This window comes from Eleutherodactylus coqui, chromosome 3 (assembly GCF_035609145.1).
Source record: "Eleutherodactylus coqui strain aEleCoq1 chromosome 3, aEleCoq1.hap1, whole genome shotgun sequence".
Classification (NCBI taxonomy): Eukaryota; Metazoa; Chordata; class Amphibia; order Anura; family Eleutherodactylidae; genus Eleutherodactylus; species Eleutherodactylus coqui.
The window spans coordinates 265,112,304-265,132,844 of NC_089839.1; the positions used below are offsets into that span (position 1 = coordinate 265,112,304).

At 43.5% G+C, this 20,541-nt stretch overlaps 1 protein-coding gene across 1 annotated transcript in view; it reads left to right on the plus strand.

The window, feature by feature from the left end:
• DPYD (dihydropyrimidine dehydrogenase) overlaps positions 1–20,541 on the plus strand; it is a 1,260,313-nt gene that overhangs the window by 601,126 nt on the left and 638,646 nt on the right. Inside the window, exon 9 of the mRNA XM_066597377.1 lies at positions 18,350–18,457. Coding sequence (XP_066453474.1) covers positions 18,350–18,457 — 108 coding nt within the window. The remainder of the gene's footprint in view (positions 1–18,349; positions 18,458–20,541) is intronic.

Genomic DNA, 20,541 nt, shown 5'->3' on the forward strand with positions numbered 1-20,541 from the left:
ACCCACAACACCGCTGTGTACGGTGCATCAATGTCGGCTATGACCCAGCCAATGCATTCTCATTGCTAACAATCCCTTTTTACAGTTTGAGTAGGACTGCTACTAATTCTATATGACAGACAAACAGACTATTTCTATATAAACAACTCAACAGGATTAGCTCTACACAACAGGCATGCACACTAACTTTATATAACGGACAGGTAGGACGTTTTGAGCACACAGAAAGATTGCTTGATTAATCAATGATAACTTGACTCTCCACACCTTCCACACTTTTCTGGAGGGTGTAAGAATTGGCCTTGGTACCATGTTTGCTGCCTCTCAATCTCAATCATGGCAGTCAGATTTATGATTATAGACATCTCCTCAGACGCCGGACACAGTATGTCCCGCCCTAGAGTCTCTAGCATTTCTGCCGCTACACCGTTTAATAATCTACCCTCAGACAGAGGGATCCACTCATGAACGTTGAAACGATAAACAAATATTTGTGGACACACACAAATAGACAGAGCACCAGTACAGCTGGCTTAGTCTCACTGCCCCTTGGGATACGCGTCTGACAGCTCCCTTCTCCTGGACCCTACAAGCAGGCCTAGCAGGAGTGGAAATCCCTTATCAGACTTTCTCTGGCAGTCTCTCCCAGGCCCTACAAACAGGCCTCAGGAGTGCTGAGTCTCTGCAACAGACCACCTAACGGTTCCCTCCTCCCTCTAGGAGTGGAAAAAACCCATACAGGCCCTCCCCGGGGGCAGCTGTTGATGTCACCAATTAACCAGTACTCTCAAGACAACAGGCATGCAAACATTCCCTTTTTTATCTTATGACAGGTTTTATTGAGTGGTCGAGACTTAAAATTACCAGTCGTGCAGATCCAAATCGATCGGCCTTGACACGGCACATAGGCGAGCTTGGAATCAGCCACACAGGTATAGATAATTGATTTATCTTACTGTGTTCTGATGATTTGTTGGGCCCGCCAAGTCCAAGGTTGCCTATGTCCGCGCCTTGTTTCCGATCTCTTTGGAGCCTATCGACCACTCCCCGTTTGGGCCACCAACTGTCGTAGAGTTCCTTTTTGTGTCCACGGCCTACTCAATTAGGAATGTTTACACCCTTCCAGATTAATTATGAATTGATTATGCGCATAAGAAGATTTCACACTGACACAGGTTCAGCATGTATAAGCTTCCTCAATTCTGCTTTATTGTTGGGCGCGCAGCCTCTTTTAAAGAGTTTAACATATCTGCCCATCTGGGCAGGTCAAAGATTACATAGATACAACGTATTGTTTAATTATTGGATAAGCATCTTGAAATTCTTCCATCCTCCGGTCATCTGTTATTGGCCATCAGGTGGTAGCAGGACGAGATGAGTGGGTTGTCTTGGACCCACGTGTGGTTCCTTCGATATGATTGGATATTACAGCTTGAACTATTAATTGCATAAATTTCCCGTGTTATTTGCATAAGTTTCCAGTAAAACTGCTTGGGTTATTATTGCGGTATCTAAAAGCGGTACTGTTTCAGACTGCGGTTATTTATGTCTGATTTTACTTCTTCTAGAGTTACTAACTGCTAGCTTTGTTTACAGAGTTTAGTAAGCGGAAAGTTTCATGATATGAGAAAGTAGATATATTGGATACATGAAAGAATATATATCTATATTCGTGGGAAAACAGACAACAATGGAAAAGTACTGTCATTTGGTATACAGAATGCTTAACATATAAAAACAGGTCCACTGTCTACTGCACATGTTCACTATCCAAAATATAGATATATTGGATTTCCCCTACATCAGCTGTTATTCAATAGCTGAGAGCTGCTCCTGATTGGTCCCTGCGCTGAGCCAATCAGAGGCAGCACTCACTCACCCATTCATGAATTCATGAATGGGTGAGTGAGAGCTGCCTCTGATTGGTGAGGGCTGTGACCAATCAGAGGCAGCCCATTCAGCAGGCGGGGATTTTAAATCCCCGCCTGCTGAATACTACTCAGAGCAGTTCAGGATAACTGCCGGCCGGCCACGGCTGAACTCTGTTTTCAGGGACAAGGTGAGTATATATATATTTTTTATTTTTACACATTTTTGGATGATTTTCGGGAAGGGCTTATATTTTTAAGCCCTTCTCGAAAATTCATCCTGCGCTCGCCAGCAGCCCATTGCCTTCAATGGAGCCGGCTGTATTGCCGGCTCCATTGAATTCAATGGGCTGGACAGCGCTCCTGTGATCGGGCCCGTTTCAAAGGAAACGCGGCTAGCAGCAGATTTTTCCGGTGATTTTTCGGCCCCGGTCACGCGATTTCCGCATGCGCATCCGTCATGCGATCCGCAAATCACGGCAAAAAACGCCCGTCTGACCGAGGCCTTTGGATTATTTTCTGGATACCTGACGTGGTTCAATCTTTGATCTTTTTTTCTGGATTAACCCTCTTTTTTATTATTTGGTAGCTAACCCTAGGCTGCTTGACCTTGCTAATACCTACAGACTTGGATTTAGTCTTCTGATTTGGCAAGTATGTATATTCTATAAACCTGATACTTAGTGCTGGATTACTATAGTTTACACTATTCTCATCTGCCTAGTTGGTCAGCGGTTGCTCTGTGGACTTAACCAGGAGGCTCTATACATCCATGTCCAGCTCTCTGTAAGGAGGAAAAGGATAAGAACCAGGCTCTCTCAAGATTTTACCAAGTCAGGCGACCGGCACCAAGACCAACCACAGTGATTTTTTTAGATGGACAAGCTAGACTGTTATGTTCAAGCTGAATGAAAAATACCTTATCTGAATTAGATGTAATCTGATGTTCAGAAAAGATGAATATACACACAATATTCTAACATGAAGAGCACAAAATATTTAGAATGGTCTAAAGGAGTAGGAATCGGGAAAGTCTTACCCTGACCTAATAATCAGATGAGACCCTACCTAAAAGCAGGGCACTCACCCTGATTAGGATGATCCCACATCAGGAACCTAGCGCAACCCTGACTCCCCCTAGTTAAATAATAGCAACACCATACACACAGTGAAACACATGAAATACCAATGCGGCAACACAAATAAATCAAGAGATAGATGTTATAGCACCCCAAATATAATTTACATCAAACAGACTTATCTTAACAGTGGAATAGGACTAGAGTCATTAACTAGACCAAAATCACCTTCAGATGAGAAGTATAACCTATATCCTCAATGAGGAGGAGTAGAAATAAATGTGTACATACACACGCTGTAACATATGCCTCCCAGCTGACCACTCTGTCCACACACCAGCAGAGAAGTGTTCAAATTGGAGTCCAACACTAAAACAACACTGAGCATGCGCCGGGATATGAATCATGTGAGTGACACCGTGACATCACTCCAGTCCAGATCTGACACAGCCAGCGAGCCGTGACACAGTTGCCCTTAGATAAGCCAGCCTAAAATTGGTGATAGATTTCCTTTAACCCTTTGCTTCTGTCATTCTGTTTGTCTACTTTCTATTACTTATACCTTCCGCACATCATGTCATTCATGTACTTTGTTAATGAGGGATACATTTTAATTTATTCATTTTTTCACTGATTTATCAAGTACACCTTTTAGGTCAATTACATTTTTAAGCATGCATAATTTTTATATGAACTCTTAGACCTATGTCTCTCGGTGGTATTTGCTGTTGTCTTCATATATTTAGTGTAAGCATTGTTTTAAAATGCAAATACGCAAAGTGTTGCCCTGATATAATTGTTGCTTTATTACAGCCAGGCTCACTCATTGTCATTTCTTCTAGAAAAATGCTAGAATATTAATGTGCATCCTCTGTACTGTTTTGGCAAGTGATTTCATTATGAAGCCAGTTGTACTCACTGCCCCGAGCATCTGAAGATATGTATTAAATGATATTATTTGCTTAGGTCATACACAATGCCAAGGGCATATTACTTGCTGTAATTAACACGCATTAATTAGGTGGGAACATGATATACAGATTTTATGAATATTCTTCTACAATTATACATGCAAAGTTTTCTCTGTTCACCCTGCAAAACACTGAAAATAATTGACACTGATAAGACCTTTCAATTTTCAATCTGTATATTTGACTCAACCACGTAATTTTTCATTTTTGTTTTTGCCATGCCCGCCGTCTACAGCCATAACTTTTTTTTTACATAGCCGAATGAGAGTTTTTCTGCAGGACAAGTTTTTATAGCACTATTTAATTTTTTTTTTTTAATGGTGGAATTAAAAAAAAACAATTTTGACATTATTTTCCTTTTTTATGGCATTCGTAATGTAGTAAAAATGTCTTGTTAACTTTATCCTGTTGTTATTCTAATGATGGTGATAACAAAAGCTGTATAAATTGGACTATGTTTTCCTACTTAAAAAAATAATTAAATAACTGTGCTTTATATCGCCATACAGAGCATCCTTTTTTTATTTTTCCATCAATGGAGCCATTTGAGGACATTTTGGGGTACATGCTCCTTTTTGATAATTTTTTATTCCTTTTTTGGGCAGCCAAGAAAACAAAACAGGCAATTTTGGCATTGCATTTCTTTTCTTCTCACCATACGGGATATTTTAGTAGGTTGGACTTTTGTTAAAGTGGTGATACCAATTATGTTAATTTCTTATTCTTTGTTTTTGTCTGATGAATAGGGAAAGTTTTTTTTTTTTATTTCTTCTAATATTTTAAACTATTTTTAAAGATATTATTGAACAGTTTTTTTTTACCCTTTTTTAAATCCTACTAGGGCACTTGAACACGCAAACACTTGATTGCTTGCAAAATACTCTGTAATAATTCTGTATTGCAGTGTAGAATGCCTGTGGCATCATCCTATTATGCCCTGCAGGATGGTAATAGAAGTACTAAAACGGCAGACCTAAGGTTTTCTCTAGGCCCCTGGGTGCCATGTTAATCACTCAGCACCCCACAATCCCATTTCAGTTGTTTCTTTGCCCTAACTTAATTTCACAAGACCAAATAAGGCAATTTCAGTTGTCAAGCAACATCATACCACCATTACATGGAGGCAAATATGCCCAGGTTGACTAGGCTTGGTCTCAAAAACTTCTTTGCAATACTACATTCCATATCATTACCATTGCGATTAGAGGGAAAGGCTAGTAGAACTTGGAATTACTCATTGTAATTAGGGAATCTCACAGGGTAGGGTCCTACATAACTGTAGCTGAAGAACCATGTGATTGTTCACAGTAAGAGACACCAAGTAATCTTGTAGATATGATACCTTTCAATGGCTAACAAAAAAGCATGATGTTATAGCAAACTTTCAGACTTACTCAGAGTCCTTCATCAAAGCATAATGGGATGAGGCTTTCAACTAGATTAATTGGCTGCTTGATTTTCTGGGTAACACTGCAATATTATTGGTACAATTGTGCCAGACAATTTGCAATCTGTATGGAACTCGCTCCTAAAGCCCCATTTAGACACATAGATTATTGCTCAGAATTTGTTATAACGATAAAAGTGAGCGATGGTTTTGCGTTTAAAGATGGATGTTTTTAACCTAACAAAAATCATTGGAAAATGGACGTAGCGGTCAGGATTTTTAGTGGCTGTATTATCGTTTTGTAGTGTTTGCACTGAAAACTCCCCTTAAATCACTGCCATTTTAACCAAACAAGAAGCAAACAGCCAAACTACGGATTTTAAGCAGACTGAAAGACAGCGATGAGCGAATCTTTAATGACAACTGCATGCGGGCACAAGATAGACACAGCGATTATCGCTCAAACAATGGCTTTTGAGTGAATTTTGAGCGATAATCGTTGTGTTAAAATGGGGCTTATGTGTGGTACATTCTGAACACTTCCATTGTGAGTTTTTTTGTGTGCTGTTTTGCTGCAATTTTGCAAAAAACATGGCATTTTGCTGGTAGTCCTAACCGTTTCTCTACTTGAATGTGTGACACTAGAATCATAGTCTTACCACACTTGTGAACACTATCATCATTCAGAAGGTAGATTCTCAACTTGCTTATCTGAAACTCTTGGTCTCACATGCTTTCTTTTTCAACACACTGAGTCTGTGCCTTCCTACTGGACTCTTGCTTCCCTTCTGGTGTCAAACAAGATGTGAGTCACAGTCCCTTGTCCAGCTCGTTCAGCAACATTATAGCAGTGAGAGGCTCCCTACTGTAGGGTGCAGTGTTGGATGGGATGAGGGAACGTTGCAATGACTGTAAGTTGTGTAGGCCCCTTCTTCCTGTTGAGTGATGGATGCCCTAGGGTAGGTGCCTCAGATACCCTTTCTTTAATCCGGCCTTGATCATAACATTAGCAATACTTAATATTACATGTATATTATTTGTATATACCTATTTATAAATATTTCAGCATTATTAGCAAATCTCATAATAATTCTCATACATTTCTGTAACATAGTATGTAAGGTCCAAAAAAGACATATGCCTATCCAATTGGGCCTATTAATCCCCAATGTTGATCCAGAAGAAGGCAAAAAAATAAATAATATTATGCAAACTATCACTAGTCTTACAGTAGCTGTGTTTTGGGCAAGATATTGGAATGCATAACAAGTTCCGATATCAATAAACATTTCCTGTGCTCTTTTCTGAACATAAATCCAGTGGAATATTGTTAAACTTCTGTCATTTGGCGTTTACAATAACAATGCAATTAGTGTCATTTACTAATTAAACCCACATGGCATTTTATGTCCTGCTTGTATTTATTATATGGGAACCTACATGTTCAAATTAATGAGAAAATAAAACCACTATTTGACATTAATATATTGTGATCAAAGGCTGCAACTTCCAGAAGAGAAAGCACTGCGGACATAAAGCATTAAAAGTCCATAGTGCATACTTATCCTTTGGCAGCAATTTTCCATTCATGCAGAGGTCACTATGGGAAGCAATTCAATTCAAGTATATCCGTTCAATTTGGAATACTTTAATACAGATATTGGAAATATTTCAGCATCCAGCGGTGAATGGAGTGATGCTCTCTATTTGTATAGAGACTTCTTGTCATGAAGTCCTCTTCTACTGCCTCACCATGTTAGGATGATGGTGAAACCTTCCTTTGAAACTAGGGAATACTTAAAAAATGGGTTTTCATATTAACCCCTTAAAGCAGTTGTCCAACTAAAAAAATAAATATTTTTAAACAATTGGCCATGTTATAAAATAACAAAATAAACCATAGTGACCTCTCTGCTGCAAATAGGAAAAACTGCAGGAGGTCAGTGATGCTGCAGCTTCTTGGTTACTGCAGCAGTCATGTGACATACGCTGTCAACAGACATAGGCATGGTCATGGGACCCGCTGTAATGTTTCCACGGACAAAAGAATGGTGGGTATGGTTTATTTTCTATTTTATAACATGACCACTTGTTTAAAAAATTATTATTTTTAGTTCAAAAAACCCCTTTAAGGGGTTCATAGGAAAACTCACTTTTTAATGTATTCCCTAATTTTATTTTTATTTACCCCATCATGCAGTGCATATTACTTTATTACTTTTTGTTCCATTTTTTCTGTGGTGACAATAAAACCTGCAGTACTGGATAAGTAATGTAACATTTTAATAGTTTAGAGTTTTATGGACGTGGTGATATCAGTAACATTAATTATTTAAAAATTGATTTCAGTTTTTTATGTGACAAATGGCAAAATGGATTTTCTTGAGCTTTTCATATTTTCATTTTTTAAAAATATTTAAAATAAAATAAACGTCTCTACTTTTTTAAAAAGCCCCAATGAGGACTTGAACGTGCAATTCTGTAATTGCTTATACTGCATACTGCAGTAATGTCAACCTATTAAGCTCTGTCACAGGCATGGCTTAATAGGTTGAGATCTATGGCAGGCCTTGAAGTCTTCACAAGACCCCAGGCTGCCATGAAAACCCATTCTCTCCTCGTGATCATGTGGCAGAGGGCCGATGGGGCACTGGAGGGGACCGATAGGGCATCCGTCCGGCTTGCTGTTTAGACAATGCAGTCAGCATCAACTGCAACATCCAAACAGTTAAACAGCAGCAATTTAGCTTGCTTTGGTTGTGGCTTCTGACAGCAGCTGGCAGCTCTATGAAACAGCTGATAGCTACTTAGTATAAAGTAGGCTTGACTTTTTTACCTGCTCTATTCTTACTATGTAGTCCACTGATTTTATATATATATATATATATATATATATATATATATATATATATCAGTTATCAAGGTGTGAAAAACATTCACTCGGTTAAATATTGAATTGCTGGGGGTCTAACTGTTGGAAAACCTGTGATCCAAAAACTGGTGCACACAAATACCCCATGGTAATAGAGCAGTGCTGTATGTATTGATCAGCCGTCTTCATTCATTTATGTGGGACAAGCGGAGATCGATTTGCTCTGCAGTCTCCCTCCACCCCTTGTAAGTGAATGAAGTAGTGGTCACACGTGCGTACTGCCAGCCCATTCACATGAGGCATTCGGGTGGGTGCAGGTCTCAGGATCACTGTGGATTTACAGTGGTTGGACTCCTACGATCAGACACTTATTCCCTATCCTGTGGATATGAGATAAATGTCTTTAATTGTAAAAGCCCTCTAACGATATATCTTACCTTCCCATAGTAATTTTAGTAAATTCTAACATGTGTTTGAGGTGCCAAGATGTTAGATAATCTGCCTAGTTCGAAGTCTAATAACTCACAACCTTTTTGCTATGAACCAATTCTCTTCTACTTCTGCTATTCCAAACTTTCTAGCTTTATAACCTTACGTTTTTCTTCTTCCGATTATTTATGTTTTATTTTCTATTATTATAAGGGTACTTTTTTCTGAGCTCCATAGGGACTGACAATATATGCATTGTAAACTACAATATATAGAATTATCCTTACTCCAATTACAATAATTTTCCTAATGTTTATACTTTCTAAAAATAATAAAATGACTTCATGCCAAAAAATCAATATAAGTGATTTGAACCAGGGAGTAGTCCTTCTCATATGGCATCATTATATTTATGCAGTTGTTGTGGGTAGGGATAAGCATCACAGGTTAAAGGATACAAAACAGACAACAGAGTTTAAAAAAAGGAAACTTATTTTAAACAAAGAACTATAAACAAACAAAGGTATGATGTCAGGATTTTTTTTTACTGTCACCTTGACTCACTTCTAACTATGGATAACTAGGTATTAAGTCTAAATTATTGTCGATTTTATTAACATATGCACAACAATAAATAATATTTCATACTTCATAGAGAATTATCACAATTTTGATAATACACAGTATAAATAAGGCAATTTGAACGATCAGACAGGTTAATGAAACAGCGAATAGCAATGTAGTTTCCACAGTTTGTCAACAAAAGCTAGCCCTCTGTGCCCGGGCAAAACCTGGAAAGATTTTGTATACAATCCACCAGTGTCCAGGCTTGATCTCAGAAAATGTGTCAATAGGAATTTGCATCTAGCCATGCAAGCTCCAGAAAATGTCACTGCTGTTTAAATCACCAAAGTTCAAATCCTCATTATGGTACAAAAGGCCTGCTGTTTAACTAAAAGTCCCTGTTGGTGTGCACACACTCAGTTTGTATTGAGGCTGGCCTCACTTACAAATATTTGCCACCCAAATCTTAGGGGTTCGGCTGTGTCTGGATTTATGACTCTGTGGCACCGTTCCACTTGCTTTCTCTCATTGGTTCTTAGGCAGCAGGCAAGCTCTGATCTCTCTGTGCAGCTCCCACTGCAGGCTATTGCATCTCTCCTGAATGCACCTTCTGTGGGCTGTTGCAACTCTAGGGACAGCTCCTCTCTAGGCTGCATTTGCAGCAGGACCTATACAGTCCAAGAGTCTCTGCAGTTGTTTTTCACAGAGCTCCATTTAGACATTAATGGCCTTATTTGCAGGCTATTATGCCCCTAGTATCTTCTTTGTCACAAAGCACCTCTGCTGGCACAACAGTCCCTGAACCATCCTCTCTTCTGTGATAGAGACGTAAACTCCTTTATATGGCCCTGGAACCTTTGGAAACTTTCCTGGGGAAGGGTTCCTTTCTCTGGGTTGTCCAGTTCAACCATCTCATCATGGAGGGAGTGGGATTAACTTGATGACATCATTAGTGGTGAAGTCTAATTCAGGACATCTTTTCGGCACTTCTCTTCCAGTTCCCCTCCATCCCTGCCAGACCACGTTGCAGACAGCAGGCAGTGTTTAATCCCTACACTCAGAGCATAATGTCTTCAGTAAAGGGGAACATGAGACAGCACTCCCCCTCTACACAGTCATCACTAGACTTTCACTCAGGGCAAAGGATCAGTTCACTGTCCTAGACCTATATCTAAATACTCTTTCGAAAGGCCTAGTACTTGATAGAACTCAGGGCACATGCCCCACCAGCTACATCTAGCTATACCCCTCATATATCTATGAACAACTATACATCTTCTAACATGTTGGTGGATATCATGTGCCTGAAATGATAAACTAAGAAATTTGACTTTCATAATGGAGAGCAAAGTAACACATAATATTAAAATCTATACAAATGACACTACTATATGTGTGGTTATTAGCATAATGTACAGTATATAACTAAAACATTGTGTTACTGCGATAAAAAAAAAAAAATCATTTTATTTATTTTTTGAAACATGAATATACTCAGAATTCCATTCTTCCATGTAACTAGTTTTCTCACTTTATTTTTTTTACTCTTTCCCCCTTATGTGATGCTGATTTTCTCATTTATCTACCACTGAGGTATGGATCAATACTGTTCAGTTGCAAACCAGTGTTTATAAAAGGTTTACAAAGCCACATGTCCTATTTTAATGCCTTCTTCTGCTTGTTGAATAAAAATGTAGCCTCTTTGGTGCAGGCAGTCAATGTGGATTTCATATTGATTCTCCGAGGTGCAAGGTGCATGTATTGAACTAACTTGTGGTCCTAAAAATAGGACAGCTCATTAAAATTGATTATTGCACTGTAAGGTCCTTACATGGTATTTCTTAAATGTATATGTATCTAACATTTACAATGCCGAGGTTTTCCAAACTTCCTTTTAGTCCATCTTGTTTTTATGACGGATGTTCAAAACATTGTTTGTTGTAAATGTAACACATTTATAATAGAGATGAGCGAACGTACTCGTCCGAGCTTGATACTCGTTCGAGTATTAGCGTGTTTGAGATGCTCGTTACTCGTAACGAGCACCACGCGATGTTCGTGTTACTTTCACATTCATCTCTGAGACGTTAGTGCGCTTTTCTGGCCAATTGAAAGACAGGGAAGGCATTACAACTTCCCCCTGCGACGTTCAAGCCCTATACCACCCCCCTGCAGTGAGTGGCTGGCGAGATCAGGTGTCACCCGAGTATAAAAATCGGCCCCTCCCGCGACTCGCCACAGATGCGTTGTGACATAGCTGAGGGACAGTGCTGTTGGTGCCGGAGCTGCTGTAGGGAGAGTGTTAGGAGTTAGTGTAGGCTTCAAGAACCCCAACGGTCCTTCTTAGGGCCACATCTAACCGTGTGCAGTACTGTGGAGGCTGCTTTTTGCAGTGTTGCACATTTTTTTTTTTTGGTATATCGGCCGTGCAGAGCATTGCGCCCTGCAGTAATAGTCCAGGGACAGAAGTGTGGAGGCAGGGAGAGCGTTAGGAGTTATTGCAGGCTTCAAGAACCCCAACGGTCCTTCTTAGGGCCACATCTAACCGTGTGCAGTAGTGTGGAGGCTGCTTTTTGCAGTGTCGCACATTTTTTTTTTTTTGGTATATCGGCCGTGCAGAGCATTGCGCCCTGCAGTAATAGTCCAGGGACAGAAGTGTGGAGGCAGGGACAGAAGACATATATTATTGATTGAATATACGCAGTGGGCCTTTTCAAAAAAATATTGGGCAAAAAATCTATTTGGCCTGCCTGTCACTGTGCTCAGTGTTCTGGGTCCGTGTGTGCTGGGTGTAGTAGTTCTACAAATAAATACGCAGCCAGCTAAGTGTTACAGCAGGCGTGCGCCAAATTATTTCCTGGCTCTGAAATCACCGCTCTGTTGCAGTTAATAACAGTGCAACACTCTGCAGTTCTGTGACACAGTCCAGGGACAGAAGACATATATTATTGATTGAATATACGCAGTAGGCCTTTTCAAAAAAATATTGGGCAAAAAATCTATTTGGCCTGCCTGTCACTGTGCTCAGTGTTCTGGGTCTGTGTGTGCTGGGTGTAGTACTTCAACAAATAAATACGCAGCCAGCTAAGTGTTACAGCAGGCGTGCGCCAAATTATTTCCTGGCGTTCCGTAAGCAAAGTCAGCCTCCAACCACAGGCCAATAAGCGGCACATTTAATTACAGCGTTCTGTTTCTGCATTACTGGTAATACAGCATGCTGAGGGGTAGGGGTAGGCCTAGAGGACATGGGCGCGGCTGAGGACGCGGAGGCCCTAGTCCGGGTGTGGGCACAGGCCGAGCTCCTGATCCAGGTGTATCGCAGCCGACTGCTGCGGGATCAGGAGAGAGGCACGTTTCTGGCGTCCCCACATTCATAGCACATTTAATGGGTCCACGCGGTAGACCTTTATTAGAAAATGAGCAGTGTGAGCAGGTCCTGTCGTGGATGGCAGAAAGTGCTTCCAGCAACCTATCGTCCACCCACAGTTCTGCGCCGTCCACTGCTGCACCTCAGAATCCTCTGGCTGCTGCTCCTCCTTCCTCCCAGCCTCCTCACTCCATGAAAATGAGACACTCTGAGGGGCGGGCAGACTCCCAGGAACTGTTGTCGGGCCCCTGCTCAGATTGGGCAGCAGTGGTTCCTCTCCCAACAGAGGAGTTTATCGTGACTGATGCCCAACCATTGCAAAGTTCCCGGGGTCCGGGGGATGAGGCTGGGGACTTCCGGCAACTGTCTCAAGACCCTTTCAGTGGGTGAGGAGGCCGATGACGATGAGACACAGTTGTCTATAAGTGAGGTAGTAGTAAGGGCATTAAGTCCGAGGGAGGAGCGCACAGAGGATTCTGAGGAAGAGCAGCAGGACAATAAGGTGACTGACCCCACCTGGTTTGCTACGCCTACTGAGGACAGGTCTTCAGAGGGGGAGGCAAGGGCAGCAGCAGGGCAGGTTGCAAGAGGCAGTGCGGTGTCCAGGGGTAGAGGCAGGGCCAGACCGAATAATCCACCAACTGTTTTCCAAAGCGCCCCCTCGCGCCATGCCACCCTGCAGAGGCCGAGGTGCTCAAAGGTCTGGCAGTTTTTCACTGAGAGTGCAGACGACTGACGAACAGTGTTGTGCAACCTTTGTTGCGCCAAGATCAGCCGGGGAGCCACCACCACCAGCCACGCACCGGCACGCTCAAGCGTTAAACGTGCACGTAGCCAAATTTATCAGCCTGGAGATGCTGCCGTATAGGGTTGTGGAAAACGGAGTCCTTCAAAAGTATGATGGCGGCGGCGGCCCCGCGCTACTCAGTTCCCAGTCGCCACTATTTTTCCTGATGTGCCATCCCAGCCCTGCACGACCACGTCTCCCGCAACATTGTACGCGCCCTCACCAACGCGGTTACTGCCAAGGTCCACTTAACAACGGACACGTGGACAAGCACAGGCGGGCAGGGCCACTACATCTCCCTGACGGCACATTGGGTGAATTTAGTGGAGGCTGGGACAGAGTCAGAGCCTGGGACCGCTCACGTCCTACCCACCCCCAGAATTGCAGGCCACAGCTCGGTGGTGGTATCTGCGGCGGTGTATGCTTCCTCCACTAAAGCACCCTCCTCCTCTTTCAACGCAACCTCTGTCTCGCAATCAAGATGTGTCAGCAGCAGCAGCACGTCGCCAGCAGTCGGTGTCGCGCATCGTGGCAGCACAGCGGTGGGCAAGCGTCAACAGGCCGTGCTGAAACTACTCAGCTTAGGAGAGAAGAGGCACACGGCCCACGAACTGCTGCAGGGTCTGACAGAGCAGACCGACCGCTGGCTTGCGCCGCTGAGCCTCCAACCGGACATGGTCGTGTGTGACAACGGCCGTAACCTGGTGGCGGCTCTGCAGCTCGGCAGCCTCACGCACGTGCCATGCCTGGCCCACGTCTTTAATTTGGTGGTTCAGCGCTTTCTGAAAAGCTACCCACGCTTGTCAGACCTGCTCGGAAAGGTGCGCCGGCTCTGCGCACATTTCCGCAAGTCCCACACGGACGCTGCCACCCTGCGCACCCTGCAACATCGGTTTAATCTGCCAGTGCACCGACTGCTGTGCGATGTGCCCACACGGTGGAACTCTACGCTCCACATGTTGGCCAGCCTCTATGAGCAGCGTAGAGCTATAGTGGAATACCAACTCCAACATGGGCGGCGCAGTGGGAGTCAGCCTCCTCAATTGTTTTCAGAAGAGTGGGCCTGGTTGGCAGACATCTGCCAGGTCCTTGGAAAGTTTGAGGAGTCTACCCAGGTGGTGAGCGGCGATGCTGCAATCATTAGCGTCACCATTCCTCTGCTATGCCTCTTGAGAAGTTCCCTGCAAAGCATAAAGGCAGAAGCTTTGCGCTCGGAAACAGAGCCGGGGGAAGACAGTATGTCGCTGGATAGTCAGAGCACCCTCCTGTCTATATCTCAGCGAGGTGAGGAGGAGGAGGAGGAGGAGGAAGATGAGGAGGAGGGGGAAGAGACAGCTTGGCCCACTGGTGAGGGTACACATGCTGCTGGCCTGTCATCCTTTCAGCGTGTATGGCCTGAGGAGGAGGAGGAGGAGGAGGATCCTGAAAGTGATCTTCCTAGTGAGGACAGCCATGTGTTGCGTGCAGGTACCCTGGCACACATGGCTGACTTCATGTTAGGATGCCTTTCTCGTGACCCTCGAGTTACACGCATTCTGGCCACTACGGATTACTGGGTGTACACACTGCTCGACCCATGGTATAAGGAGAACCTTTCCACTCTCATACCCGAAGAGGAAAGGGGTTCGAGAGTGTTGCTATACCACAGGACCCTAGCGGACAAACTGATGGTAAAATTCTCATACGACAGCGCTAGTGGCCGAAGGCGCAGTTCCGAGGGCCAGGTAGCAGGGGAGGCGCGGAGATCAGGCAGCATGTACAGCACAGGCAGGGCAACACTCTTTAAGGCCCTTGACTGCTTTATGGCTCCCCAGCAAGACTGTGTCACCGCTCCCCAGTCACAGCTGAGTCGGCGGGAGCACTGTAAAAGGATGGTGAGGGAGTACGTAGCCGATCGCACGACCGTCCACCGTGACGCCTCTACCCCCTACAACTACTGGGTGTCGAAGCTGGACACGTGGCCTGAACTCGCGCTGTATGCCCTGGAGGTGCTTGCTTGTCCTGCGGCTAGCGTCTTGTCAGAGAGGGTGTTTAGTGCGGCTGGGGGAATCATCACAGATCAGCGTACCCGCCTGTCAACCGACAGTGCCGACAGGCTAACACTCATCAAGATGAACAAAGCCTGGATTTCCCCAGACTTCTCTTCTCCACCAGCGGACAGCAGCGATACCTAAGCAATACGTAGGCTGCACCCGCGGATGGAAGCATTGTTCTCTATCACCATCAAAAACGGGGACCTTTTCGCTTCATCAATCTGTGTATAATATTTCTCCTCCTCCTCCTGCTCCTTCTCCTGAAACCTCACATAATCACGCCGAACATGCAATTTTTCTTAGGCCCACAAGGCTCAGTCATATAATTTTTCTAAACAATTTTTATACGTTTCAATGCTCATTAAAGCGTTAAAACTTTCACCTCAACCAATTTTTATTTTAACTGGGCTGCCTCCTGGCCTAGTTAGTTACCAATTAAGCCACATTAACCAAAGCGATTAATGGGTTTCACCTGCCCTCTTGGTTGGGCATGGCCAATTTTTCTGATGTACATTAGTACTGTTGATACACCAATTTTTGGGGGCCCTCGCCTACAGTGTAATCAAATTAATTTTTAGCCCACCTGCATTACAGCTGACGTTACATCAGCTGTGTTGGGCACTGCAATGGGATGTATTTATGTACCGCCGGTGGGTTCCAGGGAGCCACCCATGCTGTGGGTCCACAGGGAGTTGTAAATGCATCTGTGTCCACTTCTAAAGAACCCCAGTCTGACTGGGGCATGCAGTGTGGGCCTAAGCCCACCTGCATTAAGCATGACATTATTACCTCAGCTGTGATGGGCAATGCAATGGGATATATTTATGTACCGCCGGTGGGTTCCAGGGAGCCACCCATGCTGTGGGTGCACACGTAATTCCCATTGCGGAGTTGGACCTGCCTGTGACTATTTATAAAAAAACGCGGTCTGACTGGGGCATGCAGACACCTTGACAGAATGAATAGTGTGTGGCACATAGGTTCCCCATTGCTATGCCCACGTGTGCAGCTCCAGATGGAAGTGGCACAGGATTGGATTTCTCATTGCTTCTGTACAGCATTGTGGACTATCGCCCCGCCCCTTTTAAAGAGGGTCGCTGCCTAGCCGTGCCAACCCTCTGCAGTGTGTGCCTGCGGTTCCTCTGGCAGACGCACTTATAAATAGACATGAGTGTGGCGTGGCATGAGGGCAGCTGAAGGCTGCGCAGGGACAATTTGGTGTGCGCTGTGGACACTGGGTCGTGCAGGGGGGGGTTGGGCAGCATGTAACCCAGGAGAAGTGGCAGTGGAGTGTCATGCAGGCAGTGATTGTGCTTTGTTGGAGGTAGTGTGGTGCTTAGCTAAGGTATCCATTGCTAATGAGGGCTTTTCAGAAGTAAAAGTTGTTGGGGGGGGCCCACTCTTGCCGCTATTGTGGCTTAATAGTGGGACCTGGGAACTTGAGATGCAGCCCAACATGTAGCCCCTCGCCTGCCCTATCCGTTGCTGTGTCGTTCCCATCACTTTCTTGAATTGCCCAGATTTTCACAAACGAAAACCTTAGCGAGCATCGGCGATATACAAAAATGTTCGGGTCGCCCATTGACTTCAATGGGGTTCGTTACTCGAAACGAACCCTCGAGCATCGCGAAAAGTTCGTCTCGAGTAACGAGCACCCGAGCATTTTGGTGCTCGCTCATCTCTAATTTATAACATTACAAACAACTATTGCAACATTTCTAATATCTGTAGAATAAAATGTTTGCAAGGTTAAATATAACTGGGAAGGAGAGATGTCTAATGAAAACAAAGATCTGGTACCGTGTTAGCCAGTAGAGCAAAATGTGATTGTTCCCAGCAAGAGAAATTACATAATCTTGTAGATATGATACCTTTTAATGGCTAACAAAAATACATGATGTAATAGCGAGCTTGCGAACCAACACAGGATTCTTCTTCAGGCTTAAATGGATTGGATCGGAAGAGGCATGGATATTTATACACACTTCTAACATACAGCAAACAGTTTAATTGTGTGGCGATGAGATCTCATCCTGGCTTTCAGTTTCTGTCCTGTTTCTCCAACATAAAGACCCCCAACAGGACATTTACTGCACATTATCAGGTACACAACATTGGACGTGGAACATGTGAATGTCCCTGGGATCTTATGATATATAAGGTTTGTGTACCTCTTGTAGCATTTCTAGCCTGACGACCCCCTCCCCCCCCCCCAACAGTAATTTAGGGACCATAAAACTTTCACTCCGCTATCAGTACCAAGACAAAAAAAGTTTGTTTGCTGTTGCAGAATTCCTTTTAAGTGCAAACTAATCACATCTAGAGATGAGCGAACCTACTCGGCCACGCCCCTTTTTCGCCCAAGCGCCGCGATTTTCGAGTACTTCCGTACTCGGGCGAAAAGTTTCTGGGGGTGCCGTGGGTGAGTGGGGGGTTGCAGCGGGGAGTGGGGGGGAGAGGGAAAGAGAGAGGGCTCCCCCCTGTTCCCCGCTGCTACCCCCGCTCTGCCACGCCTCCCCCCGCCCCCTGGCACCCTCCGAATCTTTTCACCCGAGTACGGAAGTACTCGAAAATCGCAGTGCTCGATCGAGTAATTACTCGAAACGAGTATATTCGCTCATCTCTAATCACATCCATATCTGTGCCTTGTCATAAGTATGTATGTTATAAGTGTGTATAAAATATTCATGCCTCTTCAGATCCAATCCATTTAGGCCTGAAGAAGAACCCTGCGTTGGTTTGCAAGCTCGCTATTGCATCATGTATTTTTGTTAGCCATTAAAAGGTATCATATCTACAAGATTAGTGGTTTCTCTTGCTGGGGAGATGTCTGACACACGGATTATTTTGTTGATATTTTTTAATCCATGTTCGCCCCTTTGGGTCTTGCACTTGGCATAATGCAATATATTTGTTTTATATGGAATGTTTCTTTAATCATAATAACCTATTCTTCAGTTTCAAGGAATTGACTTTGATACTATTCCTTTAGGATTGCCAGAGCCAAAAGCTGAAGATGTTTTCCAGGGTCTTAAAATAGATCAAGGCTTCTATACATCCAAAGACTTCTTACCTCTTGTGGCTAAAGCAAGCAAACAAGGTAAGGACCTGTTACAGAAGAATCATATCAAATACAGTTTGTACATAATTAAGGACCATTTAGACACAACCACTATCGCTCAAAATTCGCTCAAAGCCATCTTTTGAGCAATAACTGTTGCGTCTAAATGCACGGACATCGTGCAGTTTTCGTGCATGATTCGTTCATTGCTCAATTCTAGTTTTCTAGAACTGAGCGATGAACTCTTATCAGCGGTGCAGGCTTTTATCACAGTTGGCAGTGCTGATAAGGTTCTTTCAGCTCATGTCCAGCTGGTAATGCACAGCGCGACATGAGCTGTAAGCCAGCAGAATAATGCAGCTGTTTGCTTATGCAAAACAGCTATATTGTTCTCGTAGTGATCCTAGCAGTGTCCCGCTCCCCCTGCATGGCTTTTTAGTAGCTAAATAGCTACATTAGACTATGCAAAGATGATCGCTAAAAACTGTCACTCAAACTGTCGTTTGAGCGATCATCTTTCAGTGTAAATGGGGCTCAAGTGGCACCTGTAAATCTGCTACATCTCATTAAGGTTGCCTTGTATGTGCAGATGAAGAGAGCAGATCCTCCAAAGTCATAGACGTTTGTGAAGACACATTTTCCTATCTGCTTTCTCTCCAAGGAATCCATATTCAGCAAATGGGCTTCATTTATTGCACATTAATGTTTTTATACAGATTTTATTTTTCTTACAGATTCCAATACAAAAGTATTTATGGCATATAGCATTACATATCATTTGGAGATACCATATGGTGGCACACAGAGTACCTGTGGGTTCATAATATGTGTGCCATTGTACAGAGCACAAAAGACCCTCGGGTGAATATGAATTCCTAGGAGATTTCATAGACAGTGTCTGAGGATATGCAAACTGCTGCTTTTATGTTGTAGGATCTTTTCTAAACACCCAGGCACAAATGATTAATAGAGTATGTGAAATATTTCAAGTTGTTATACTATCTACTTGCAAATATTATCTTGAAGAGCTACTATCTTTAGAAGTGTCCCAAGCAATCTATCCATGCTATACCAAGAACAGGTTACAGCATCCAGAATGTACTAGTTAGAGTCCAGAATTCTTTAATGGTATTAAAAAGGGCATTTGCAAAGTGAAGTGAGGGGAAAAAAAAGGAATCTGCGGCAGGGTGGTACACTAATGTATTGTATATTAGAAGGCGTTGTAAGACAGATGTGGAGAAGGTGCTGCCAACCTTGTATACTGGTCGACCAATTGTCAAGTTAGCCTTCAATATGGTTGTTAGGGGTTGTTTAAAAGAGCTACGGCTCTGCATAACCTGTTGGCAAGTACTGCCTCAGAAGAAGAGTCGAGCGATGATGATGATTAAAATGATGGGTATTATGTTCAATATGTTTCGAGGCTTTCCAACTTTTGTATCAGATAGCTGGCTAAACACTACAAATCATAGCAAACATCAGGGTGTGCAGGAAAATAACAGTAATACAGAAAGAAGTAAGAGGCAAAATAAATACAAATATGATTATATGTAAGATCCTGTTGGTCTGATAAGGCGGCCAAACAAGACTATTGCAGGCAGCAGAGGGATCCGGATGGCCGAGAGCAGTAGAGTCTACTGTACTACTCTCCCTTTTCTGTGCACCCTGATGTTTGCAATAGTAATTACACTTTTAATCAACATCATTGGCTCTGTTCTTTCGAGTCGGCTTTTGTCAACAGGTGGTGCAAGAGCACTAGTTCTTTTAAACCACACTTAACCCATTAGTAACCACCAATATGCCTTTTTACTGCAGTCACTCATGGGCTTTAAACCTGCACATACATTTTTTTAAGGTGGTGGCTTAGCTGACTACTAATAGCCAGGTACCTGCTCTAACAGCCAAGAAAAGAGAAACCTCAGATCCTGGCACTTTTACCCCTTACAGGCCACAATCGATAGCTACTGCAGCATATCAGATAACAGGAGAAGAGGGTTCTTTCTGTCAGCCATCAGCACCCATAATGCAATCACAAGGTACTAATGGGTTCTCATAGCAGCCAGAAGCTTGACAAAGGCCTCCATCTCTGCCATGTAACCTAGCCTATTAGGCCCCACCTCCCACAG